General features: G+C 31.6%; 2 protein-coding genes across 4 annotated transcripts; both read right to left on the reverse strand.

The window, feature by feature from the left end:
• Positions 1 to 424: 424 nt before the first annotated feature.
• On the reverse strand, positions 425 to 4067 carry LOC114418498 (serine/arginine-rich splicing factor RS41-like). 3 transcript variants are annotated; one of them, XM_028383871.1, is made up of 6 exons: positions 3906 to 4067; positions 3527 to 3671; positions 1751 to 1863; positions 1193 to 1431; positions 743 to 1009; positions 425 to 662 (listed from the first exon to the last, which is right to left on the reverse strand). In XM_028383871.1, the coding sequence occupies exons 2-6, from the start codon at positions 3630 to 3632 to the stop codon at positions 626 to 628; spliced, it is 762 nt and encodes a 253-aa protein (XP_028239672.1). In that variant the 5' UTR covers positions 3633 to 3671; positions 3906 to 4067; the 3' UTR covers positions 425 to 625. The 3 variants fall into 3 exon arrangements, with proteins under 3 accessions (XP_028239672.1, XP_028239673.1, XP_028239674.1); XM_028383872.1 differs by lacking the exon at positions 3906 to 4067 and adding an exon at positions 2033 to 2286; XM_028383873.1 differs by lacking the exons at positions 3527 to 3671; positions 3906 to 4067 and adding an exon at positions 2025 to 2286.
• Positions 4068 to 12557: 8490 nt separating this feature from the next.
• LOC114419160 (ethylene-responsive transcription factor ABR1-like) lies at positions 12558 to 14161 on the reverse strand. Its single transcript, XM_028384806.1, has one exon. It carries the CDS (start codon positions 13983 to 13985, stop codon positions 12984 to 12986), a length of 1002 nt encoding a protein of 333 aa, XP_028240607.1. The 5' UTR covers positions 13986 to 14161; the 3' UTR covers positions 12558 to 12983.
• Between the last annotated feature and the right edge of the window lie 13410 nt (positions 14162 to 27571).

Here is a 27571-nt window from a genome sequence, read left to right on the forward strand (position 1 = left end):
TAAGTATTTTTTAAACAAATTCAATATATTTTATGTATTGATAGGATATTTTTTCTAAAAACACATGTACCACTTCGCAAAATAATCTGTCATTCTGTGTATGGCTCAAGAGAAAAATAAATAAGTAAATTTCATATTGAATAAAATAACAAGATGCATAAAACAATCGACATCAAATCAAAGAATAAGAGACAGGACCCAAATGGCCAGGCCACTATAACATGACAAAATGCAAGATATGGAGTGAAAACCTAAAGGCAAATATAGATAATTAAAACAGAACATGCAAGAAACGCCTCTACGAGATTAAGCCTGTGAAAGTCACTAGACAAGATTTACGTCTTTTATCATAAAAAATATGAACCCCATAAGCAATGAGGATCAGGCTTACCTTAGGCTTCAAGTATGGTTAAAAAAAAAAACCTTTAGCAGAAGAAAAACCATAAAACTTGATGAGCAACATAATAACATCTAATATAATGGTCATTTGCACATTAAGGTTCTGACCAAACATAGCATAACAGTAAATACAATAACAAGTTCGAGTTTTTGCTGTCAAAGTACGGTCTAAAATGAAATTAAAATGGTCTAACAACAACTTCACACAGTTCTATTCAGCTTTTCCTCAAGATCGCGACCTTTCTCGGGGTGGGGGAGATCGGCTGCATGAACAATAAAAAGTCAAAATATAATGAAAACAAAAATTATTTTAAAAAAATGAAACAAGTAAATTAGATCAAACCTATCATATCTCCCATTATTTATTGGGCTTTCAGCTCGTTCATACTTGGGGCTTCCTCTTGGATCTGGTCTGGAAGATGGATTTGATCCATGACCATAATCTGGGCTACCCCGACCTCTACGATAAGGACTAGGGGATCTACCACGACCATATCTCCCATCAGGAGAGTCATGGCCTCTTCTATCAGGACTGTATCCATTCCTTCTGTCTCTGTCATCATCATCTCTAATGGCATACTCCACAGTGATAACACGGTCCATAAACTTGCTGCACATCATATCAAATCAAACATTAAACAATGACATTTAAACTAATAAGCAATTATCCCCTTTTTCCCATACCTTCTTTACCCAAGGTACTGAAATCCAGAGTATTTCAAAGGGATAAAAGTTCAGGGAATGGAGGGGGGCCAGAAATAACTAGTCAACAATTGAGAAGGCAATTACAAACCTCAGGTTGGTGGCCTCCAAAGCTCTAGTAGCGTCCTCTTGGGATTCAAACTGAATAAAAGCAAAATTCCTTCTGATCCTTATATTTAATATTTTCCCATAGGAATCAAAATGTCTCTCCAGATCCCTTGTCCTGGCATGAACAGGATCAAAATTTATAACAAACAAAGTTTTGGATGGTCTTGAATTAGATGAAGATTTTCTGGAATCACCACCTGATCTTCTACTGTCACGTTCTTGCTACAAATCACAATATAATTACAAAATGAATGTTAAAAATTAAAGTCTGACCAATAAACCAGAATTACAATTTAAGCAACCAAAATAAGCAGCAGCCAAAAGCACCATTTCATTTGAATACAAAAACATGTTTCATGAGAAATGACACTACCATTGAAATAAACCAAATCAAACAAAATTAAGTTTCCAAAATAATTCTGAACAAGAATCCCATGCCATTCTTTGCTCCTCGAACTCATGCTTTGAAGTATGTACATGATGTAGTGTAATAATCATCACATTTTAGTAATCAAAAATGCAATTTACTACCACAACCTACCTTAGTCCACTCAACACGAATCCGGCGACCCTTTCTACCAAATTCTGTTCTATCAAGCCTTCTGATTGCATACTCAGCATCACGTTCATCTTCCATGTAGACAAAAGCAAACCCTATGAAACGAAAATGTTAAGCACAAAACAGCACATAAATATTTCAGTTAAACAATTGAAGACCCTTTTCATGAAGATGATTTGGAGAGGAAGGCCACATCAACTTTGCAGATGAGATAAAAATTCAACATTAAACACAAATTAAAACTGTCAAGAAGTACCACAACACCTGCCACAGTTGCGAAATCATCATGGTTTCTATGTTGAAACATGTTGGAAATTGAACACTGAGCAAAAGTCATGAGGAATGAAAAAGCAATGAATGCTGAGGGAATGCAGAATGGCAGGACTAGGGCAGATCAGATTATTTCTTCTGGAAAAATACAAGAAGGAGAAGCTGAGGCACATTCTAGAAAAGAAATGCAGAGAAGCACATCCATCCAAGAAGAGCATGGACATTCCAACTTTCCAAGTAATCCAATCCTGCCACAAAGAAATTGTTGAGTATGGGGGTTCATATCTTAATGACAGCTTTCTTTCTTAAAAAGGAAAAGAAAATGTACATCCATTCAAAAGAAACTAGTCAAAGAACATCATCTCGACCCTTCTAAGAATTATTTGAGGACGGAAGTCAAAGTTGACAGTTTTGGAGGGTAAATCATGGAAGAATCAATGGTGGACTCCAGGTTGATGAGCATGCTCCAATTCACACACAAGATGAAAACAGAAAGTTTTAAAAAACTAAAAACTTGGTAAATTTTGGGCCAACAGAAACACAAGGATTTTACTATTTGTACTCTCATTTGCCAAATGTGCAAAGCAAATAAGTGACTGTTTTAAATGTTTAATAGTTTCATAACCAATACTATGTAAAACTATTAAGCTATAAGCTTTCTTCTGTCTGTTTATTTGGGTGGATGTATCTAAACTGACATAAAAAAGGGTCCAGGAATTCTTTGAATGAAGATTGCTTTCAATGGTTGTACATAACATTTTCCTTTCTCAAATATTTGTGACTCAACCCAATAGGACACTTCCGTCTCAACTTCCACGTCTTCATGGCAACAGAACACATCTTTGAAACATCCAATCTTCCTTCTCCATACAATCGATCCCACTACCACGTAGCAAATCCAGCACAACAAAACAAAGCTTCCAATTATCACAGCCAAAATTCAACTTTTCCACCCAATATACCAAACGCGCCATTCAAAACCAGAATCCACAGTGCAAGAATACCCAGTAAGAAAAGTAATTGACCAGCTACAAAAACCAAGCCTCAAGAAGAAATTGTAACTAAAAATTGGTTCAACTATTCATTTGGTCCTTGTGATTGTCTCTATTTTAAGTTTTTCCCCTATTTTAATTAGTACATATGCATAAAAGTTGAGCTTTGGTTCCCAACATTAGCACCAGAAAAAAAAAAAATCTGCAGTATAAAATAAAACTTGTCTAACGACTAAAGCGAATTGTTTTCTCGTAAAGGGACTAATAGTGTATTGAAAGAATGGTGAGAAAAAAATTAATTAACTTTTTATGGTGAAGCTAACGAAACAAAAAGATGTTTCTACTTTTCCATGGTAGCATCGTGATTTTGTGGGGGTAGAATTTATTCGTGGTATACAAACACCCTACAAAACTTAAAATGATAACAAGTACCGAATGAATAGTTTAACCCTAAAAACTTCAAAAAAAAAATAGACGATGATGAAGAATGATATACCGGATTTCATGTCAACTCTATCAACTTTGCCGTATCTTCTGAAGAGCCTCTCCACGTCAGATTGACGCGCGTCGAAATCCAGGTTTCCACAGAAAACAGGTTTCATTTTTTTCTTCCGAAGCTTCGAAATCCCTTTGCACGCGACCTACGATGCAAAGCAAGGAAGATAAAAATGAGTCTTATGCGTCAAGAATGGTCGGGATAGATCAGTAGGTAGAGCAGAGGACTGAAAATCCTCGTGTCACCAGTTCAAATCTGAAAAAAGATCGTAGCGAATCCGAAACGGTGAAATCAAAGAAGAAAAAATGGGATTCGATGGATCGTGCGTGGAGGGAGAATAAGGGAAGGTGGATCTGAGGTTCCGTGGAAGGATTGGTACCTGGTTGGAGGGAGGGAGGGTTTGCGATAGAAACCCTAGGCGTGAGATTTGGGGGGGAATTGGAAAACGCGAGAGAAAGCCAACGGTGGAAAGTGAAGAGAGAGAAAGAGTGGGAGGGGATGAAGGTAATTATCACATCAAATCATATAGCCACGTGGCTACGACGATGAAGTGATAAAAGAAGCACCACTGAGCGTTTGCGTGCCCGTCTATTCCTGAACCCAACTACTCCTACTTGTGTTTGGGTATAACATATTAGACCAACGGGCCTGCTCTCCATTGACGGCAGACAAAAAAATACCTGTGTTTAAAAGATGCAAGTAAATTGGTTTGTGCACCCTGCACAATTTTAATATTATTTTTTTTATAAAATTTTTATCAATTCAACTAATAAATTAATTATATTATAAAATAATTAATATCACTATATATAATACTAAATTTTTTAATATATATTTAATACACATATAAGTTTATAAAATTAATTATTTTTAATATATTTAATGCACCAAAATTAATTGTCACAAAATTTATTATGTAAATTTACATATGCATTAAATATACATTAGAAATTTTAGTATTATATATAGTGATATTAATTATTTTATAACATAATTGATTTATTAAATCAATTGATTAAAATGTCATGCTAATAACGTAAAATTCACATATATATACATACGGATTGTCAATCAATAAACATGTGAATTACAAATCCATAAGTTTACACATTACCAATTCCTAAGTTTGTTAGGGATAATTTTGGAAAAAAGCATTGGATGCACAAAGAAAAGCCCAAGATGCAAAAGAAAAAAAGTTTAGAACGGAAAATATGTTAATATGTATATTTGTATTTGGTGGCGGCCACACTTCTATATATACTATCAACCAAAGTTGTGAAATTTGGTCTGATTATTGATCCAGTTGAGGTAGTGGGTCAGTGGTCCAACCGATGGACCAATAATTAGTCCAATTTGACTCTGTATATATTAGGTAGTGTATCTATTATATATAATTAATATTATTTGATTAAGAAAAATTCATTTATATAGCAATTGAAGTATTAAAGTTGATAACACAAGTTCATAAATAATAATTCAATAACACAATTACACAAGTTTGAGATTTTTTTTGGAGCATTTTTTTTACACGAAACGGGATTTAAAACTGGTCTAGATCGTCTAGTTTACCCCAAACCGATCAGGTCTGACTAGATCATCTAGGATCAAATGCATGACCAGTCCAATAACCAAATCGGCCCCGTTATGCCATTGGGTGTTGATTGAATCGATCGGACCATGTTTTTAAATTATGCTATCAATTACGAGTAATTTTTTTAAACAGAATTATACCGAAACTTTAAACTTTTTGAATAAACTATATAGTTTAATTAGGGTTATTTTTTAACACTCATTTATTATTTAGTAGGAAAAACCATCCTAAATAGTGCCGTGTAAGATATTTTTATTTTTTATATCGATATATGTATAACTAGAAAATATTTTTTACATTAGTTATTATTTTCTACATCAGTGTAATTGACGTAGAAATTCAAAAATAAATCATACATGTATCAATTGGTTGTATTATTCAAGGTGATTTCTCCCGCTACAAAACAAATACGCATCAAAAAATAATCTGTCATATAAATTGTTTTCATACTACGCATTTTGGATAAATCATTTTTTGTTTTCACCATTTTAGTAAAAAAAAGTTGCATGTTTGGAACTACGCCCGCATGCCGAAAATGCACATCCAACTCAACTTTACATATTATAGCTTCAGTTGGACATGGGGAGAGGTGGGTAAATGTGAATATGTGAAGCCAATCCAAACACAGCATAATTTATTTAGAGTTTAATTGTGTAAAACTGATTTCCATGACTTATTTTCTTATTTATTTATTTAGTAAAGATAATTTTAAGTTATACTATTAAATATTTTTATGATTAAATAGCATGTAAATATGGTATGCTTGATTAAGGAAAGAAAATGAAAAAAAAAAAATGAAGTGTGATAAAAAAGTTAAATATGCATGTAAAATGTCATAAATATCTATTAAATACTACAAATACTCTTTAATTATGAGGAAACAAATATACAAGGATAAGAATATTTTAGACATTTAATGTATTATTACATTTTTTTCTCTTTCTTTTCATTTGGATAGATCACAAAACTAGAACCACATGACAAAAACAACATGGTTTTACTGTTTCTTTTCTCTTCCATTCTTTCCTCTCCTCTCATACAAGACATTTTTATACTATTATCTAATTATAATCATAAATTATTATGCATGTTGTTTACATTAAATACCTATGATGATTTTTTTCATTAGTTCACATTGTAAAAAAATTTACATTGACACTATATACAGAGTACTTATGGAGTCTGGTACAACTAATTATTCACAAAACATTAATGGATACAACTGCGGGTATGAATACCTTAATATCAAAAGAAGAAAAGATCACAAAAAAAGAAGAGAAAGATCATGTTATTTAATTCACCAAAAAAGAAAAAATATATCAAGTTTTCTAATCCTTACATGCTAAAAGAAAGATCACATTTTTAACTTAGAGGATTGAGTAAAGTATGTGATTTTGTTATAAACTATATACCTATTTTTAATTTATATGGAAAAAATATATATTAAAAGATAATATATCACATTTCTTTATGCAAAGCAAAAAAAATATCATTTCCATTATGATGTTTATGATTATATTAAGTTCTGTAAAAGATTTTTGTCTGAAGTTTAATTTAATTATTACGTCTGTTTTTATTTATAAAAATCAGAAAAAAGTTTTTTTATATAATATCCAATTCATAACCTTTTTTATATTAATTATTTTTAGACTAAAATACTGGTCCTTAATTAAATAAAATTATAAAGAAAGAGGTTGTATTAACAAATATTTAAAAGAAGGGAATGAACATTAATGACAATAATATTTTGAAAAAAATACTCAAAGGGAAAATTTATTATTACTATCTAAGTTAACTATTTCTCTTAATATAAAAAATGAGATAATTGAATCTTATAAATAGAAACAAATATAATTCGTTTTTTTAATTGTAGTATTATTTATTTATCAATTTTTCATGGATAAGAAATAAATATGAGTATTTAAGTACCTAATAGAAGAAAATTAGAAAAACATGAATATTAAAGTTATTATTCACACAAATATTTGAGTATGATTTTTTTTAAAGTGCAGTCATGACCCAAAATAAATATCGTCTTGGATTATTTTATATAAATAAAAAACTAATAAATAAATAAAAGATAATAATAATTTTATAAAATTAACATTAATATTAATATTAATATTACATTGAAAAATTAAAATCATAATTATTATATATGGATATTAGTAAAAGAATAATTAAAATTTTAAATTTCTTTTCTTTTCAATACAACATTTATTTTAAACCGGAAGAAAAATTACACTACCATTTTCAAACCATGTCCATTACCATAGCTGAGATTAGGATTAAAGTGGCAACAACAGTTTCAAACCATAAACCAATGAGAGCTAAACTAGCAAGTAATCTGGTGTTGAGAATGAAAGCCAACATCACCCGGCATGAAACTACATTTTTCACACTCGGTGAAAAAATATGTCAACGGGCATACTTTTTTTCCAAAAAGAAAATCATCATTTGAATTTTTGGAACTAGAACAATAAAAGGCTAGATTTTCACGAAGGTAATTTTTAGTTTTTAATATAAACTATATATCCTCTCTATATCCCACAAATTTTGAGAAAAATATGACAACTACTTACCAATCTGTAGTATACTCAATACTGGAGAAAGTACTTTCTACATCGATTATTTTTTGACATACTACATCAATTATGTGACGTCATTATAACATGTGTTGTAAAAAGTAGGTGAGTCAACAATAATGGTTCCGAAAGACTATCTTAGAATGCCAAAACATTCTAACATGGGTATCTTATAATATATTACTTTTTACATTGATTTTAAAATATTCTACTTTCTACATTAGTTTTACCTGCATTGGTTTTACAATATTTATTGAATAACAATAATAGAGAATATTTTGGCTTGATTATTTCATAGTCTCAAGTGTGTATATATACAATAGTTTTGAATCAATTTGATTCTACAGAATCAATGCTATTTAATTCTTGATTCTACAGAATCAATGCTATTTAATTCACATAAAGCTATTACTAAAAATATAATAGACAAGGAATATTACAAAGAATATTTTATATTCTAATACACCCCCGTAGTCGAAACGGGAGGAGGACGAATGTTGAGACTATCTCTGAAGTTGCTGAATAGCTGCAGCGGAAGGCCCTTTGTGAAAATGTCAGCTATTTGGTAGCGTGAAGGAACATGTAGAACGCGTATCTGGCCACGAGCAACCTTTTCACGCACAAAATGAATATCCATTTCAATGTGTTTAGTGCGTTGGTGTTGAATGGGATTTCCTGATAAGTAGACAGCACTAACATTGTCACAATATACTAGTGTGGCTTTCGCAATAGGACACTGAAGTTCTAAGAGTAAATTTCGAAGCCAACAGGATTCAGAGACAACGTTAGCAACACCACGATACTCTGCCTCTGCACTAGAACGAGAAAGAGTTGGTTGACGTTTGGCAGACCATGAAACTAAATTATCTCCAAGATAAACACAATAACCGGACGTGGACCTGCGGGTGTCCGGACATCCCCCCCAGTCAGCATCAGTATATGTGGTGAGTTTGTCAACTGAGGAGGGAGAGAGATGTAAACCGTGAGTGATGGTGCCTTTGATGTATCGAATGATTCGCTTCAAGGCAGTCATGTGTTGTGTTCTTGGATCATGCATGAAAAGACATACTTGCTGAACGGCATAAGAAATATCAGGTCTTGTGAAAGTAAGGTATTGCAAAGCACCAGCAAGACTTCTATATTCAGATGGATCATGATATGGGTTGCCAGAGGTTCCACTGAGTTTTGCTTTTGTATCCACTGGAGTTGAAACCGGTTTGCAGGAGGACATGGAAGCTCTCTCAATGATTTCTTCAGCATATTTATGTTGAGAGAGAAACATACCACTGGAATGCCTGGTAACTGAGATACCTAGAAAATAACTAAGAGGACCCAAATCTTTCATAGCAAATTCGGAACTCAGTTTAGACATGATAGATTGGCGTAGAGTGTCAGAGGATGCAGTGAGAATGATATCATCTACATAAAGAAGGATGTAGGCCGTGTCATTGCCATTGTGGTAGGTGAATAATGAGTTATCACATATACTATGAGAAAAGCCCAAGGTAGCAACAAATTCAGTGAAGCGTTGGTACCAAGCACGAGGTGCTTGTTTAAGACCATAGAGAGACTTCTTCAACAAGCATACATAATCAGGGTATTGCGGATCGCGGAAGCCAGCAGGTTGGTACATGTACACGGTTTCATTGAGATTACCATGTAGGAAAGCATTTTTGACATCCAACTGATGAAGACCCCATGATTTGGAAAGAGCAATACTGAGAACCGTTCGAATAGTTGCTGGTTTAACTACGGGACTAAAGGTTTCTCCGCAATCGACACCAGTCTGTTGATTCGAACCATTACCTACTAGCCGAGCCTTGTACCTTTCAAATGAACCATCAGCTTTCTTTTTATGCCTGAAAATCCACAAACTTCGGATAACATTAGCATCAGTTGGACGGGGCACTAAGTCCCACGTCTTATTTTCAATAAGAGCATTATATTCGTCGGTCATGGCCATTTTCCAATTAGGATCTTGTAATGCATTAATGGGATTGGTAGGCAAGGGAGAAATTGAGTGTGAAGCTGATGCGTGGAGATTGAAAAGTTTGCGAGGCTTAAAAATGCCATGTTGTGCTCTAGTGGTCATTTGAGGGGAAGGGGGTGATGGTGATGATGAGCTGATTGGTTCGGTAGTTTGTGTGGAGGAAGGGACAGAGGTTGATGATGGCATATGTTGGGAGGTGGGGGTCGTAGTAGTGCGATTGGGTAATGAGATAGGTGTTGGTAATGGGGTAGTATTTGGATGAGGGGAATGTTGGTTAGGCGTTGGTGTCATGAGGGGTGAAGAGGTTGGATCGGTGTTAAGAAATGGTGTGTCGCTTGTATCCAAAAAATCATAACTAGAGGTTGGAGGAGCATTCAAGGCAGAAAACGGAAACGTATTTTCATCAAAAATAACATGCCTACAAAGAATAATTTTACGACTCGACAACTCATAACATTTATAACCTCGGTGATTTGAAGGATAACCTAAAAAGACGCATGGAGTTGAGCGAGGCTGTAATTTATTTCTAGTTACAGAGGGAATAAGAGGGTAACAGAGACAACCAAAAACTTTAAGGTGAGAATATGACGGATCTTTTTGGTAGAGAATTTTAGTAGGGGTTTGTAGGGCAAATAGATCGCCTGAGCTATCACATCTCATTAAAATAATCCCTGTCTGAAAATCCTTCACAGAAAAACCAAATGGATCAAATTCAACAGAAATATCATTGTCAATGGTAAATTTTCTTACAGAAACAAGATTTTTAATTAACTGAGGTGCATGTAAGACATTATGTAGGGTTAAGGGGTGGTGAGAATTTGGGATTAATGCATTGCCTCGACCAATAACTGGAATATTATGACCACTACCAACGATAATATTATTGCTCATATTGGAATAAGAAGTGAGATTACCTCCATTTGCAGTCATGTGAGAGGTGGCCCCGGTATCCATGTACCACTGATCATCAGGAGGAGCCATAGAAAGAGTATGCATCGCAGCTTGAATGTCGATTGATGCATATGATGGTTGAGCATTATTTGCTGATGTGGCTGCCATATGAGCTTGTGGAGGCTTTGGTCCAAGAATTCCTTGCTGGCGAGGAGTGGACTGATGTTGCCAATTTGGCGTAGTTGGGTACGGACATGGTGGCGTGGCCCATGGTTGCCACGGTGCAGCCCAAGGTGGAACAGCCCACTGTTGTTGTTGCGGATATTGGTAATATTGTGACCGATTATTGCGACCTCCGTTGCGACCCCTACCACGATTACCACGGCCACCACGACCGCGGTTAGAGGCTGTATTGTCGCTGCCACGACCTCCATAATTGGTGCTGTTTGGTGTATTGTTATAATTCTGTTGAGAAGAATTAGTAACAGTGCTGACATCTTGAGAAGCGAGAAACGCAGAATTGTCTGTAACGGTTGCAGCCTTTTTCGCCTTTGCTGTTTCCTCTAAAACAATCATTGAACGGGCTTTGTAGAAGGGCGGGAGAGTTTCTCCATGTCGAATCTGTGATCCGACGGCGGCATAGGCATCTGTTAGTCCAGAAATAAGTTGCAACACCAATCTTTCATTTGATACTGGCGCACCAACATTTGACAATTGATCAGATAGTGTTTTCAAATGTTGACAGTATGATGAAGCATTAGGGAATTGTTCCATCTGCACTCGCGAAAATTCTTGTTCGAGATAGAGTGCTCTGGAATGCTTATTATCAAAGAAGATTTCAAACAAGCGGTTCCACGCCATTTCTGCCGTCGTGTCACGTTCAATGATTGTGTTCAGCAAATCATCGGAAATAGTTCCGTAGATCCATTGGAGAACAACAGCATCAAGGCGTGACCAAAGCTTGGGGTCTGTTTGTTGGAGAGATATATCACGTGTATCATCAGCAGAGGAGGGAATAATGTGATCAATAACTTGGTAGGCTCTTGCATGGATTTTGAACAATTCTGACCAAGTGTTGTACTGACTCTTTTCTATATCTAACTTAATTTTGATAAAATTGGTAATGTTGGGGACTGTGAGTGCAGGATGTGTAACAGAAGATGGTGGAGAGGGAGGATTCGAGCCAGCCATGGATGAGGAAAGTTGAATTTGATTCAAGAGTTTTTGGGATTCAGTAACGAGAATGAGGGCGGCGCTAGAGTTTAGGTTTGGAATGAGAGATCAGTATCAAACTTACTGATACCATATTGAATAACAATAATAGAGAATATTTTGGCTTGATTATTTCATAGTCTCAAGTGTGTATATATACAATAGTTTTGAATCAATTTGATTCTACAGAATCAATGCTATTTAATTCTTGATTCTACAGAATCAATGCTATTTAATTCACATAAAGCTATTACTAAAAATATAATAGACAAGGAATATTACAAAGAATATTTTATATTCTAATAATATTCTCCTTTCTACATTAGTTTTACCTAGAACTGCCTTAGAAATTACTGTAGAGGTTTCCTTAGCTTCTTTCCATTAGCTGGCTGCATGTTTGAAAAGGCACTCCATCCAGACCAAAAATTTGATAATAATTAACATTCCACATGCTTGCTATTGATTGCTATCTGCTAACCCAGATAAAAACACGAACCTCTTAGTTATGACATTGCGCCAACTACATATAGGTGCATGCCTATTCATAGCTAAAAGTACTTTAATTCCCCTGCCCAATTAAAAACTAACTCGAGGGCTTGGTCTCGATCAAGTCTCCACATTGGAACTTCCGTAAACAGCCATATTATTTCCTCTAATTTTCAATAGATTCAAATTTACCCCCGGCCCCACGTGTAAGGAGACAAAAGTGAATGGAAAATAGTGCAGTATTTGCCAAGGAATGGATGTGCCATGTGTGGTTTCTTTTGACTGAAAAGTAATTGCCAATATATTTTCATACAAGGATGTATATATATTACATACACATATATAGGCACATCCATGTACATCACATGCCCCTTTGTGCTTTCAAACTCAAACTATCCTAGCCTGATGTTCATATGTATGTTACATATCACAAACAGTACAGATATAATAAAATCCAACTTGATCAAAAGAGAGTTAATTTTGCAGCTAGCCAAACTTGCATCATTAATTTCATGTCCATGACAAAATTAACCTTTTTCCCAGAACCAAGTTCTCTTTTCTGTATCTTTTCTATATACATGCAGTGAACATTAACTTTCCTTCACCGAAACAAGTAGTTATTCTCTTATGCTTCCCACTTTTTGAAGATATTCAAAACCTGGCTCCATGATTATATATCAGTACATGTGCTTCCAGTTTCATTCACTTCTTATTATTGTAATACGGAGAAGCATAACCATTACAAGGGGAGGCACAACCGTTGTTATATGGAGAAGCATAACCGTTATTATAAGGAGAGGCATAACCACTAAAAGGGGATCCACAATCATAAGAAGAGCCAGTGAAAGTAGGTGGCACAAGCACAGAAGAAGACACCTTGAACCTCTTACTCCTTGAACCCTCACCTTGATGATCACTAATATCAGGGGTTTCAATCCACCCCATTAACTGCTCCAAGAACCCTTGATCACCAACACTAGCCTCCCCTATCTCATACCCGTCCGACTCCAACCCGAGTTTCGAATTCCCGAATCCTACCCATTCAGAGCTGCAATCAGAGACACTAGAAGCACTTTCCCAATTAGCAACAGAAGAATTATAGTCACCAACACCACCAGCTTCCATAGGAGGCACAATAATACTAGGCTGCACCACTTTGTCAATGTTCTTCATCGTGTCCCCTTCAGGGATTTGGTAGCTCCTACGGTGGAAGATGCTGGCAAAGGTGAAGTGGTCACTCACCCTACTCTTTGAGGACTTGTTGTTGTTATTGTGATCACTTGCCCTAGCCATAATGTTCTGAAGATTCTTGCTCAACTTGGCCTTCAAGGAAGCAAAGCTCAAACCATGCTTCCCAATATCAGACCCAGTTGAAAGGTTATTATTAGAGCCTGATTGTTGTTGACCCAGTATGACTTGGCTCACTGGTGCAAAGTTGGTTCTAGCATTTTCACCTCTCAGAGCTCGTGCTGCTTCATCATAAGCCCTTGCGGCCTCTTCTGGAGTATCATAGGTTCCAAGCCATAATCTCACGTGCTGAGAAGAGTCTTTGATCTCAGCCACCCACCTTCCTGAGGGTCTTTGCCTCACCCCAATGAACCTTCTGATGGTTGGTTTGTTCGATTTGGTGGCCATGTTGTTTGCCGCAGTGGTTGTTGGACTTGTAGCAGAAGAAGCATATTTTGTAGCTTCAGCTCCAGCCATGACTAACTCCTAGCTAGAATAATAAAAAAGGCCAAAAAAAAGAGAAAGAGATTTTAGTGTTTTTGATTAGCTAAACTAGCTTGTTTTGGTTTGGGTTTAGTTGTTGAGTATTTTTTTTAGGTAATATGGTGTGTATGATTGGATTGAGAAAAACACTCTGGTGGCTTATATGATACTCATCTATGTATGCTCTCTCTCTATATATATGTGTGTAAGGTTTTGGAAGTGTGTGCGTATGAATGTAGGTATATTCCCATGCTCCATTTGAAGTTTGTACGCATCTTCGTGCTTTCTAATTTTTAATGTTTATAATGTGTGCCTCATGTACTTGCAAGTTGCACTCCCGGCAACTTGGATGGGTTTGATTAGGTTGTGAAAATGCCACCAGTACGTTGGTACTGTGCAAAATATCATTCTTATTACTAACTAGGTTCATATGCGTAGAATTTGTGATCTAGAAAAGGAATTTAATTTGGATACACTGAATGCAAGTAAATTAGGATAAGTTTGTTTAAACTTGTTGTGTTTGTTTAAATTTTTTTTATATTTTTTTAAGAAGTAAATCCTATTTGTTTCTTAAAAAAATTATATAAAAAATATTTATTTAAAATTTATTTCTTTTAAATAAACTCACCCTTAATCTCGTGAAGTTGGTATCCCCACTTATTCTTTACATCAGAAAGAATGTTTTAGAATATATTTTCCTCTGACTTCAATATTAAAAGAAAATACTTAATTTTATATTTAGTAAGGATGCTAGTTAAATACATTTTATTTTTTTTACTTCATAAAAAAATAACTACATTTATTAAATTATCCTTAATCATATTTATCAGATGATACTCAAGTTTGAATTAATTTAAAGTATTTTTGGAATAATGATATTAAATGGGTTTAATCAGTTAAAATTTATTTATATTTTAATATACCAAATTCAAATAATTTTTTACTTATATTTTTTTGTCTAAACTTAAATTATTTTTTGGAATAATGATATTAAATGGATAAATTAATTAAAATTTATTTATATTTTAATATACTAAATTTAAACAATTTTTTACTTATATTTTTGTCTAAATTTAAAGTCTTTTTGGAATAATGATATTAAATAGGGATGAAGTAGTTAAAATTTGTTTATATTTAAATATACGAAATTTAAATAATTCTTCACTTATATTTTTGTCTAGCTAGAGGAGTTATATTGCTAAGCATTTGAGATATATCCTCTTAGGGATACGATCGATTGCATGGTCAATATCTGCTAAATTCCAAATTGAACCGTGTTAATCACTACTAGCCACAAAATCATCCAAACTCAATTTTTTACATTGCATGCCTGCAATATCTGCGTGCAGAAACAGATATATCGGCCAACTTCGACTAATGCTGCCTTTGTAATTATTTTTTGTATTTGTAATTTTGCATAACTATATACTGAGCTTCATTTGAATTTAGTTGACCATTCGTACTTCAACATTTTACTTTTTTGTTTAGCTTCTATAAAGCTATCCTAACATATACTGTTGAGTTTCACGTACATAAATGTTAGTACGATTTTTATTTTTTTTCTAACTATGTAGCAGTACGATTAGATCATCTCCAACCAAGCAGAGCTTAATTTTTCATTTTTTTTTTATTTTACTTTGTATCCATTTTAAGTGGTCTAACTACTACATATAACTTAAACAACTCGATCTTCTCTTTAATTTAATCCATTAACTCTAATTTTTTCATTAAATGAGTCACGCAACTAATTAACTCTCCCACATCTTAAAAATTAATTAATTATTCTGACATAAAAAACAACATTATTCTTACATAAATAATCACCCAGTATTTGACAAGTGAAGTGCTACAATGCTTTTCTTTTTTCTTTTTTTTTTTAATTCTTACTACTACTATTAAACATCGAAGCTTCATAAGAAAAATATGTATCTCAATAAACAATTTGGTACTGTGCAAAATATCACTCTTAATACGAAAAATACCTCCATTAGAAGGGGCTTTATTAGTTTACTTGAAAAATATGCACTCAAGAAACAATTTAAATATAATATAATGTAAATCACTTTCCCAATAAAAAATTCAATGAAAGAAAATATGTATATTACTGTAGTATTTAACATTTTTCTGTACCTAAACGACATGAATTTTTTTTAAAAGTGGTATCACATATTTTTTACAGTTTATATATTGAATACATAAAATTAAAGTAACATCCGTTTAAGAATATATATGTAGTATAAATACTTTTTTTTTCTCAACTAGATTGTCTAATAAATTAGACGATGGTTGGGGCGAGTGAAATTTGGTTAAACGTTACTATTTTATAATTTACAGTGGAGCTCTTAAGAGCCTATGTGGAGAAAAAGTGAGTTAACTAAGTGCATTATTCAAAGGGACCAAAGGTAACTCTTGACTCTTGTGTATGTTAGGCGAGCTACTAGGCATCAAGGTCACGACAGAAAAAGTAAAAAAAAAAAAAAATTATTAAGATAAGTTTTATCTCTCTTATATTAAGATAAGTAAAATTATTAACCGTGTAAATTTACACTGATAATACATTGAAATATTTGCCTGTGATATTTTAGTTTTCCAGACTTTTTTTACCGTATGAAGATTATTAAGATAAGTTTTGTCTCTCTTATATTAATAATTTTTCATAATTATAAATCAAATTATAATGTATGCTTAGTCTAAATTATTTTCATGAAAATAATCACTATTTTTTTTTAAAAAAATGAAAATTTATATATATATATATATATATATATATATATATATATTATATAAATGATTATTTTTAAATTAAATTTAACCAAACATATATTCAGTATGTTAAGGAGAACTCATCTATCCAACTAGATCGAGCTTCGTCAACGTGGGACGTTTATCCATAATTAACTACTAGCAGGAAGCTAATTAAGGAACGTAACTTTGGAGTGGCCGAGCAATACAGTTAAAGAAGCACACAGAAGTATTAGGACACATTTTGTTAATGTACTCTTATAAATATACTTTTCATTATTAATTATCTGAAAATTATTAAAAATAATTTAAATTTTATAAATTCCATTTCTTTTCTTATTTAGGATATCTTGGTTTAGATCATAAATGTCCTCGGCTGAAAAAGCAATATTGTTCAAACCGACAGAATTACTATGTACAATAAAATTATCTGTGTGAGACGTTTGATGGTATTTCTTATTTAGGATATGTAAGAAAGTATATTATTAGTAATCCTAATAATTAAATAATAGTATAACACAGTTATAATCAAACAAAAGAAGGGCCGTCAAAGTTTGTCGTCTTGCTCAAGAAGAACGGGTTCGCAACGTTAAATCAAGAACAATAGAGAAATTTTAAAAAAACCATTGATATAAAGTTTGTTTATAGCTTCTAGTGACGTATTGGAATTTAGCCGTTGTTAATAGAATGATTCATGGGCTCCACCCCTTTGTTCCCCTGTCCCTTCTGCTGTTTCCATTATAGCCCTAATGCTTTCATCATATTTTTTTATATGATATAATTATGGAATATAATTTTGTTGCAATTTGAGTTTAGTGGGTGAAATTAAGATGGCTATTTTGTCCTCTTGTTGAAGATGTGGTCCATTTGAATTAGGACTAATCACCTAAATGTGGCCAAGAGATGCCACTGCTTACGTTCTTTGTTAACTTGGAGGAAAGATATTTGTCCACTAATATGGTGGAATTTGGGATAATTATGTGTGTAGAATGACACCTGGCACGTTTGAGTTTGTGTAGTGTTGCCACTAACCAATGATAATCAAGAGGGAGAGTTCCATCAAATTATATATGAGTTTGATTATGTATAGAGCATTTGTAAAGGACCATATTGATGGTGGGAATCCTATGAGTTCAAAAGTTTGTGTGGGAGCTACTTATTTTATGGCTACTGCAACATGTTCCCTAAAGGGCTAACTCGTTCAAAAATTCCAAAGCTTTGTCCAATTTTCAGTGTAAGGTAGCAAAACTAATGTTCTTCTTCGTCGATGAAATCAACAAATAATGTACTATCTGCTTGTAGTAATTAACTAATTTTATAATAAACTTGACTTGATCATATTTCTTGAAGTTGGAGTTTTGATTGGTTAAAAACTTCAATTCATATAATTAAGATCTTGAAGTATTTTGATTGATGAGAAGATTTTAAAAGAAAGTTAGCGTTTGTTTGATTAAACGTTTAAACCACGTTCAACGAAAAAAATACACATTTTAAAGACAAAAGTTAAAGTAACGTGATGGTAGTTTTTTTTTTCCAACATTGTGTTGAGTACAACTGATTCACAAGCACACTCTTAATCGTCAATTAAAATTCAAAACTTGAGTGCTACTACACCCAGTTATCCCATCAACGACAACCTTTTGAAATATGGGTTAACTAGTATGTTGATATAGCAAATTAAATAAATATACTCAAATATAACGTAAATTATTATTATTCTTATTATTATTATATATAACGTATAATACTATCTTTGTAATATAGTTAAGGAATTGACATCTTCTGATATAAATGAACCGTTAATATTTATAGTTAAAATAAATCCCCCGTGTATTTGCTATATTACTATTATTATATTTCATATTTATAAATTATAATAAGTTCTTTAGAAAGGTTCAGTGTAAATGTTTTGTAAATGTCTTAATATTTTTCCCTCATTAACAATATTTCCTAGTTTTGTCTCTACTCACAATATGAAATTAAACTCTTAATCACATGCTTAAGATATTATTAATCATGTCACACTATATTAATTATTTAAATTAAATCTTTTTATCATTAAATTAAATATTTTTTTATAATATAAGCCATTAAATTAAATCTTAACAGCCTATTTTTTGTTTGTATTGTATGATCAAAGTTAATTTTCTTTGTATTCAATTAAAACTAAATCAAACACATCACATGAAAAAAAAAATAACAACAAAACCCATCCAATAGGATAATAACCTCTAACATTTTAGGTCATATATATAACAAGATTTAAAAAGGTTTAACTACACGTTTTATTTTTATAGTTACAAAAACTTTCTCTTTTAATATTTGCGTACCAATTTTAATTTCTTTTAGTCGTTGCCAACTAATAAAGATTAAAAATGATATGTAGGAACTAATGAGATTTTTTTAAGTATTGAAATTAAAAGAAAAAGGTTTTGTAATTATAGAAATTAAATAAGTAATTAAACTATTTAAAAATTGTAAATCAAATAAAAAAATTAGATAATTTTTATCGGTTGTAATAAAACCAAGGTTAGGTATATAAGAGAAGATAAATGCAAGGAACACACTTATTCTCTTTTTTATTATATAATTTTTAAAATTTTAATTAATTACAGAAAATGTGTTCGAAGATGTGTATGTGTATTAAAATGTGTTTCTGGTACCTTGAAAAAATATATATCGCTCCACATAAGAGAAAGAATATGTTTTCTAAATTGATTGAAAAATTAATCATGCGGAGCTTAAAGATACAAATTTTTTTTTTAGAAGAAAATTTTTCAATCTTACTCACCCTCATTCACCTGATCACCTCGATTTAAAATTCTTGTCATTTTATGGCAAACCATTTTCTTTTGAATTTTTAAATTTCTTTATCTTTTGCTTTCTTTTTTTTTCCTCTTGTTTTCTGTTTCTCATTTTTTATGAATTTCTTTGCCTTTTTGTTTTTCATTTAATTCAAAGTCAACTCAAGGTTCTCTTTTTAGTTTTGCTATACCCCACCTCAAACTAAAAATTCCTACTTATCCCTAAACAAGTTTTCCAAAATAAAAACCTCAAACATAAGCTTAATCAATGATCAATTAAAAGGGGTATAGTTGTTTTTCAAACCTTAAAGAAAAAAGTTATCAAAATCGACAATTTATATAAATTTGTGAAACTTTCATAATTGACTTGTAGAGTCAACTTATAATCTCACAGAATCCACTCAATATAAAAATAATATTAAAAACCTATAAATAATAGAAAATATACCATACAAGTATTATTATATAATAACTTATGATATCATACACATAAAACGTCATGTTTTTTTGTCACAATTAACATTAAACAGATCATATCATAATTATTTTCTTAAAAAAAGTTGAATGGATTATCATAATATTTTTTGTTAAAAAAATATCTTAATTAAAAACATTTTTATTTAGTTTCCTACAATATGTCAATCTCTTGATTAAAAATATGTTTATTTAAATTTGATTAGAAAATTAGACGTGATTATAATTAGATTATGTTGTTTCTAGATTTAAATTTTGATTTATTTATTTTTCTAAATTTTGTCTAAAAGAAATTAAAAACTCGAATGAGGGTTCAATAGTTAAAATGAAAGAGGTTCATTGTGTATTCAAAAAAGAAACCGTGAATTCCAAATAAGACAAAAATTACTAAAGTATAAAGTAAAAAAGAAAAAATCCTGGTACGGGGTCGTTCTAAATAAGGCTCTAATTCTTTCTCCTTGAATTGAGTCATCTTCTTCTTTGGTCCACTCTTCTCACAAAACAAGCAACATCGAAACAACTAATAACAAGTGGCAGTAACCTGAACTGAGTTCGATCGAATTGGCGTGAGGAAGATCAAACCAGACAAAAATTGTGAGGGAGAAGAGAACAAAAAGAAACCGGGAAGAGAAAGAATGAGAGGGATGAGGGACATCCCGGGACATAATCGACTCTAAAGTTTTTGTCTAAAATTGCACCTCAAAAGCTCCAAAATAAGTGTCATTTTGTCTCATTTTTTGCCCAACTAAACTCGTCCAGAACTCGTGAGTTTGAATGACTATGCGAAAGTTTGGGTGAGCCCACAAAATTTTTTTTACTTGCAAGTTAAACAAGTTAATGGTTGTGAACTGGTAAACTCATTCGATTCTACGAGTGAAATTGCAAGTTTGATAATGATGCATAAAGGTATCAAATGATGTGCATGCATTTAAAATAAAACTAGAGATTCTTGTAGCACTCCAAAATTCGAGTACAAGACATGAACCACAAGGAAACCTTTGCTAGTGCCTTCCCAATATGATAATGGATAAAAGATGCAAGGCATTATTATTATTATTATTATTATTATTATTATTATTATTATTATTATTATTATTATTATATCAGAGGGCTAGGAATTGATAGGAATGGACTAATAGTACTCAAAGTTAGGAACTAAAGCCCAACAAGAGATCAAGACCATCCATGTGCAATGACAAAGGAATGTAGGGAGAGGTTAGGGTTAGTCGTCAGAAGTAAAAGGAAGAAAAGAAAAAACAAGAGGAGAGAAGAAAGAAAAAAGAGTTTTGGAGACCCAAAGTTCTGGCACTAATTAAGCGTGATGATATTAGTAAATCTCCAACATAAATGGCGTTAAGCACCAGTCTTCTGGTACTAAGAGTGGACCTTGAAAAGACTTAGTCTGGAGGTAAAGCAAAGTGGTGCTAAACTCCATGGGTGATCTGCATTAAGTATGACCCTTTGAGACACCAGAGTTGATGTCGTAGCTTCGTGTGAAAGCTACGAGCTCATGTCGTTCCCTTCTATCCTTATTTACCGTATGATTTGTTCTTGCTTGAATGCCTTATTGGATATGTATCTTGTGGTTGTTTACTTGCTGTAAGAAATGTGTATGTTCTTGGCTTGTGTTAAATACTTTGTGATATATGAGAACTTATGGATCTCTATGACAAGAACTACCTAACATGCTTATGTGTAATCCAAAGCCATGGTATGCTTATGAGAGGTAGGACCCTCAATGTGAAATGCTTAGCAGATCCATGTGGGTTGTGTATGGATCATGCATCATAAGATTAGAGATATATATCTGTTGTAGGAAAGTATGTAGGACTTCTGATGATTGAAGTCGCAAAAGGTTGTTTTCCTTGGCCTTGGGGGTGTTATATCTGGTGTGGAAACTCCAATGCCCATGTTGATTCCATGGAGTCGGAGCATATTGGAAAAGCTGGGTAACCTTGACTAGTCACCAAAGAATATCATGTTTGTTGAGTTTGCTAAAGCCGAAGGCACTAATAGACTAGTGGCACTTCTTCATGGTCAAACACTAATTACTACTAATATACTTTCTTGACGATCAGTAAAGGTAGCACATATGCATGGAGTAGAGATTAGGGAGCATAACATACATATGCATTTTGTGTAATGTAATGTGTGAATCGTGTTGTATTGCAACTAGGTACAACACGTGTGTTTTATATCATATGTAAATACGATTAGTGTGAGATGTCAATTTATGACTTGTCCAGGTTATAAGTATTAGATTGTGTGTGTGTGAGATAGAAAACAGGGTGTATGTCTAGCAATTAGGCCGTTAGAAACTAAGAATGTTATGCCACCTTAGAGGTTGAAGAGGGAAGAGTAATCATAGACATACATTCATATATTTTAAACATCTAATATATTTTTTATTTTTCTTCTTATCACATCATAAATCATATCATATCAATAATTTTATTTTTATTTTTTCAATTCTCCCTAAGTATAAGATAATATTATAGATCTTCATCAAATATTTTTCAAGAGGAATTATACTTTAGAATAGTGTGACAAGATCCTAGTTAAACAAGAATGAGATATGGTATAAAATCATGCAAGTTATTGATTTTACTGAATGGAAAAAAAATGATAAATAATAAGAATTTATTGATTATGTCTTGACATAGCAAAATAAGTTTACAATATATCTTTTATATAATTTTCAAAATAATTATTATATAATTCAAATAATAATATATAGCAAAATAAGTTTATCATATATTATATTGATGAGAATATATCACTCTTTTTCTCAAATAATAATATGTAGAAGTCGTTACTCATTTTTTTTACCCTTTTTTCATATACGGTCCACGTTAGCCTGCATGCTAGGGGCAAATGCAAAACTAAAGTTAGACCATTCATTCTGTGTAGGCTGACTAACCCATTTAAATTGCGGATCATCACAATGCGAGCCTAAACGAATGAGCCAACTTGTATATCCACTTCTAACGGAATACTTTTGAATTTAAGATTTGGCACTTGAAGACTAGTTTCATATGACAAGGATTTTTCTTTCCAATGCTTTTCCTAAAAATAAAAAATGCTGGCAATCCCTATTATTTTTATTATTATTATCTTATATAATAGTGATTACAAACGCTTTACACTGTAGTAAGATGTTTAAGTTATATTGAGTTTGATTTTTTCAAGCAAGATATCAAATTCAAATATTATAAATAGAAAAAACATTCAAGTAATGCAGAGTTCTATTTTTTAAATAAAGTCTCAAATGTTGAACTTTATAAATAGAGAAAACCTAATTGGATAGAGAGATTTACTAAAGAAGTTTTCATATAGAGATTAATTATTAATAAAATTAATAAATATTTTACATAAGTTTTTATATAAAGATTAACTATTAATAAAATTGATAAATATTTCGTATCAATATTATGATGAAAAAAAACACATTACACTATATTTACATGGAATTATATTTACTTATTTATTTAATAAATGTGCTCTCATCTTTATTGTTCCTATCTACCAACAATATCGTTTTAAATGATTTGAATAAACTTCACATATTCTAAGTAAGAAATTAACTAACATCAATAAAGTGTTGAATAATTTTATCTTAGAAATTATTTTTGTTATACTATTTTCCTATTTTGTATGATGCTAAGGATAGTGGCACAAAATTAAGAAATGAAATTAATATTTTAGATTTTATAAAAGTTATATAATTTCTAGATATATACGGCATCATTTGTCTTTTATATTAATTATATTCTATCTTATTTATACTTCTTGTTTTATTTTTTTAACTTCATAATAAATATTTAATGGTACAATAAAAAAACTTCATTCATGTTGTAAAATGATAATCAAAATAAAATAAGAACAATTTGCTAAAAGGTAGACAAAATAGGATAGATTAGGACATGCGGTAGTTAAAATGACATTTTGTTTTTTCTTTCTTCTGATTTCTTATTTAGTAGTCAGATACTTTATAAAAAAATACTTTTATTTTAATAATATATATATATATATATATATATATATATATATATATATATATATATATAACAATATAGTACATTTTAAAAGATGTTATTTTTTTACAATTTTTTTTTGCATTATTAGTATAAAAAAGTTATATTGTTGACCAATAAAACATGATGACAAATATAATCTTTTTTTTTTTGTTTTTTATTACACTCAATTAAAAAAGTGTAATAAATATTACTAAATACTAATAACTTGTCCACCAAATAAAGAAATCATTGTCTTGTTGGCAAATGCAAAACTCGTGCAACTAAATCCAAATGTTAGGGAAATGTGTCCCACTGACACACCCACAACCAAACCCTAGTGGTAGACTTGTGAATTTCACCCAAAATCATGTCCATTTAGAAAATAAGATTAAACAAACAAAGAAAAAGACGCAAATCCTCTACAATAAAAATCTCTCTCCTCTCCTCTACTTCACTCTTCACATTGTTTCTTCATTCTCCCTTCAATTTTATCTTATGCTTTCTCACTTTTTCTCTCTGAAACACTTTTTTTTTGTGATTATCTCTAATACTTCTTTTTTTTCTTCTTCTTCTTCTCCTTGTTGTTGTTTTTGTTCTTCTTCTTCTTTTTCTTCGTGATTACTCCATCAGTCGAGCAACAATAATATTTCAAGTGATTACTTTCTTTCTCTTTCACTCTCTCCAATTCTCAAACTCTCTTTTAATTCTCTGCATTAAAACTTTGTCGTTTTTTTGTTATTTCGCAAAAGTAGACTGTGTTTCGATTGAAGCAGTTCTCATCGAGACATGGACCCTAGCGCCATTGAGATTTCACCTTTAATGAAGAATAATACTTCCAATTCCATGAAGCAGAAAGAGGTATATCTCACTATCCTTTATCCTCACTTCACTAATATTTTTTTATATAATTTATTTTTCTCTTATTTTTCACAATTATTTTATTTGTGTTGAGTAATGACTGATTTTTTTTGTTTTAATTTGAGGTTTGGGTTGATCGTATTTTGGTTTATCAATTTGGGTTTCCATTGATATTTTTCTGTTTTTAAAGGCTTTTTCTTTTTCTTGTTCTTTATATGTCGTCATGGCATGCATTTTGTGGAGTTTGAGGTTGTTAGGTTTACATGTCATGCGCTTATTTGTTGGTTTTGTGTTTTTAGGTGTGGATGAAAGTTGAGAAAATCCTTTATTTAACAATATAAAACAATATAGTGAATTTTAAAATATTTTAACTTTTTGGCAATTTTTTAAATTTTTAATGTATTATTGGTGTAAAAAATTTATATTGTAGACCAATAAAAATTGATGACAAATATAACATTTTTTTCATTTGTTGTTACAGTCAATTAAAAAAAAGAGTGTAATAAATATTATTAAATACTAATAACTTGACAACCAAACAAAGCAACTGTTGAGTCTTATTGATGACTCCAAGACACGTGTAGCTAAACCCGAATGCAAGGGAAACGTGTCTTAGTGACACACCCACAACAAACCGTAATGGTAGACTCGTAAATTTCACCCAAAACCGTGTCCATTTAGAATACAAGATGAAACAAAGAGAGAAATTAAAGAAACGCTCACGCGCTTACACTCACATGACGTCGTTGTAGGTCATGTCGGTGTTCATGAATAGGCACAAATCCCCTACAATAAAACCTCGCTCCTCTCCTCCCCTTCATTCTTCACATTGCTTCTTCATTTTTCCTTCAATTTTCTCTTATGCTTTCTCATTTTTGTTCTTTAATGCACCGTTTTGTGATTCACTCTTCTTCTTCTTCTTCACCATGACTTCACTAATCGAGCCACAACAACATTTCAAGTGATTACCCCCTTTCTCTTTCATTCATTCCAATTCTCAAACTCTTTTTTTAATTCTTTGCATTGAAACTCAGTTTTTTTTTTTTTGCGAGAGTAGAGTGTGTTTTGGTGGAAGTAGTTCTCATCAAGAAATGGACATTAACATCATTGGGATTCCACCTCCGACAAAGAAGAATAGTGCTTCCAATTCCATGAAGCAGAAAAAGGTATATCTCACTAATCATTTTTTATTATTAAATTTGATTTTTTTTTTCACAATTATTTTATTTATGACGAGTATTGATTGATTTTTTTTATTCTTTTGGTTTTAATTTGAGATTTGGGGGTGATCATATTTTGCTTGATCAATTTGGGTTTTAGTTGGCATTTTTTAATTTTTTAAAGGCTTCTTCTTCTTCTTATGTCATCGTGTCATGCATTTTGTGGAGTTCGAGATTGTCGGTTTGCATGCTATGAGCTTAATTTGTTGGGTTTTTTTTATTTTATTTTTAGGTGTGGGATGAAAGTTGAGAAAATACTTTATTCAACAATATAAAACAATATAATGAATTTTAAAAGATTTGATTTTTTTTGTCAATTTTTTACATATCATTAGTAAAAAATATTTATATTGTTGACCGGTAAAAAATGATAACAAATATAACCTTTTTTTCATTTGTTATTACACTCAATTAAAAAATAGAGTGTAATAAATATTATTTAATACTAATTATAATAACTTAACCTCCAAATAAAGTAATCGTTGCGTTTTATTGGTGAATGCAAGACACATGTAGCTTAATCCGAACACAAGGGAATGTGTCTTACTGGTCAATGGAAGCAGTTCTTACCCGTAAATGAACCCTGACATCATTTAGATTCCACCTCCAACTAAGAATAATGCTTTCAAATCCATGAAGCAGAAAGAGGTATATCTCACTATCCTCCATCCTCACCTGACTAATATTTTTTAAAATTTAATTTTCTCTTATTTTCTCACAATTATTTTATTGAATAACATTTATTACACATTTTTTTAATAAATATATATTTATTTAAAAAATGTGTAATAAATGTTATTCAATAAAATAATTGTGAGAAAATAAGAGAAAATTAAATTTAAAAAAATATTAGTCAGGTGAGGATGGAGGATAGTGAGATATACCATTATTTATTTAAAAAATTGTAATAAATATTATTAAATAAAATAATTGTCAGAAAATAAGAGAAAACTAAATTTAAAAAACGATTAGTCAGGTGAGGATGAAAGATAGTGAGATATACCTCTTTCTGTTTCATGGATTTGAAAGCATTATTCTCAGTTGGAGGTGAAATTTGAATGATGTCAGGGTCCATTTACTGGTAAGAACTGCTTCCATTGAAATACACTCTACTTCTGTGAAAACAAAAAAAATGATATTGTTTCAATGCAGAGAATTAAAAAAGAATTAGAGAGAGCGAAAGAGAAAGGGAGTAATCACTTAAAATGTTGTTGTGACTCGATTGGTGGAGTCATGGCGAAGAAGAAGAACAAGAATCAAAGAGAATTTAAAGCGGTGCATTTTAGATAGCAAAAGAGAAATTCGAATGGGAGAATGAAGAAGGAATGTGAAGAGTGAAAGGGGAGGATAAAAGGAAGGTTTTTATTTTCCAAACCGAAAAAATCGTAGCAAAACCTATTGTTATTGGACCAATTCAGTTTTTTATATATTTTCCAAATTGTGCAATTTGATTCGGTTCGAGTTTG

This window comes from Glycine soja, chromosome 7, assembly GCF_004193775.1.
Source record: "Glycine soja cultivar W05 chromosome 7, ASM419377v2, whole genome shotgun sequence".
NCBI classification, from domain to species: Eukaryota; Viridiplantae; Streptophyta; class Magnoliopsida; order Fabales; family Fabaceae; genus Glycine; species Glycine soja.

Bases quoted from the DNA above. Each gene is read 5' to 3' on its own strand.
- LOC114418498 (XM_028383871.1), bottom strand. From the start codon at position 3,632: ATGAAACCTGTTTTCTGTGGAAACCTGGATTTCGACGCGCGTCAATCT. The intron at 1,864-3,526 runs GTATATCATTCT...TTCGTTTCATAG, and splicing joins TAGAGTTGACATGAAATCCG to GGTTTGCTTTTGTCTACATG. The intron at 663-742 runs GTTTGATCTAAT...TTGTTCATGCAG, and splicing joins AATAATGGGAGATATGATAG to CCGATCTCCCCCACCCCGAG.
- LOC114419160 (XM_028384806.1), bottom strand. From the start codon at position 13,985: ATGGCTGGAGCTGAAGCTACAAAATATGCTTCTTCTGCTACAAGTCCA.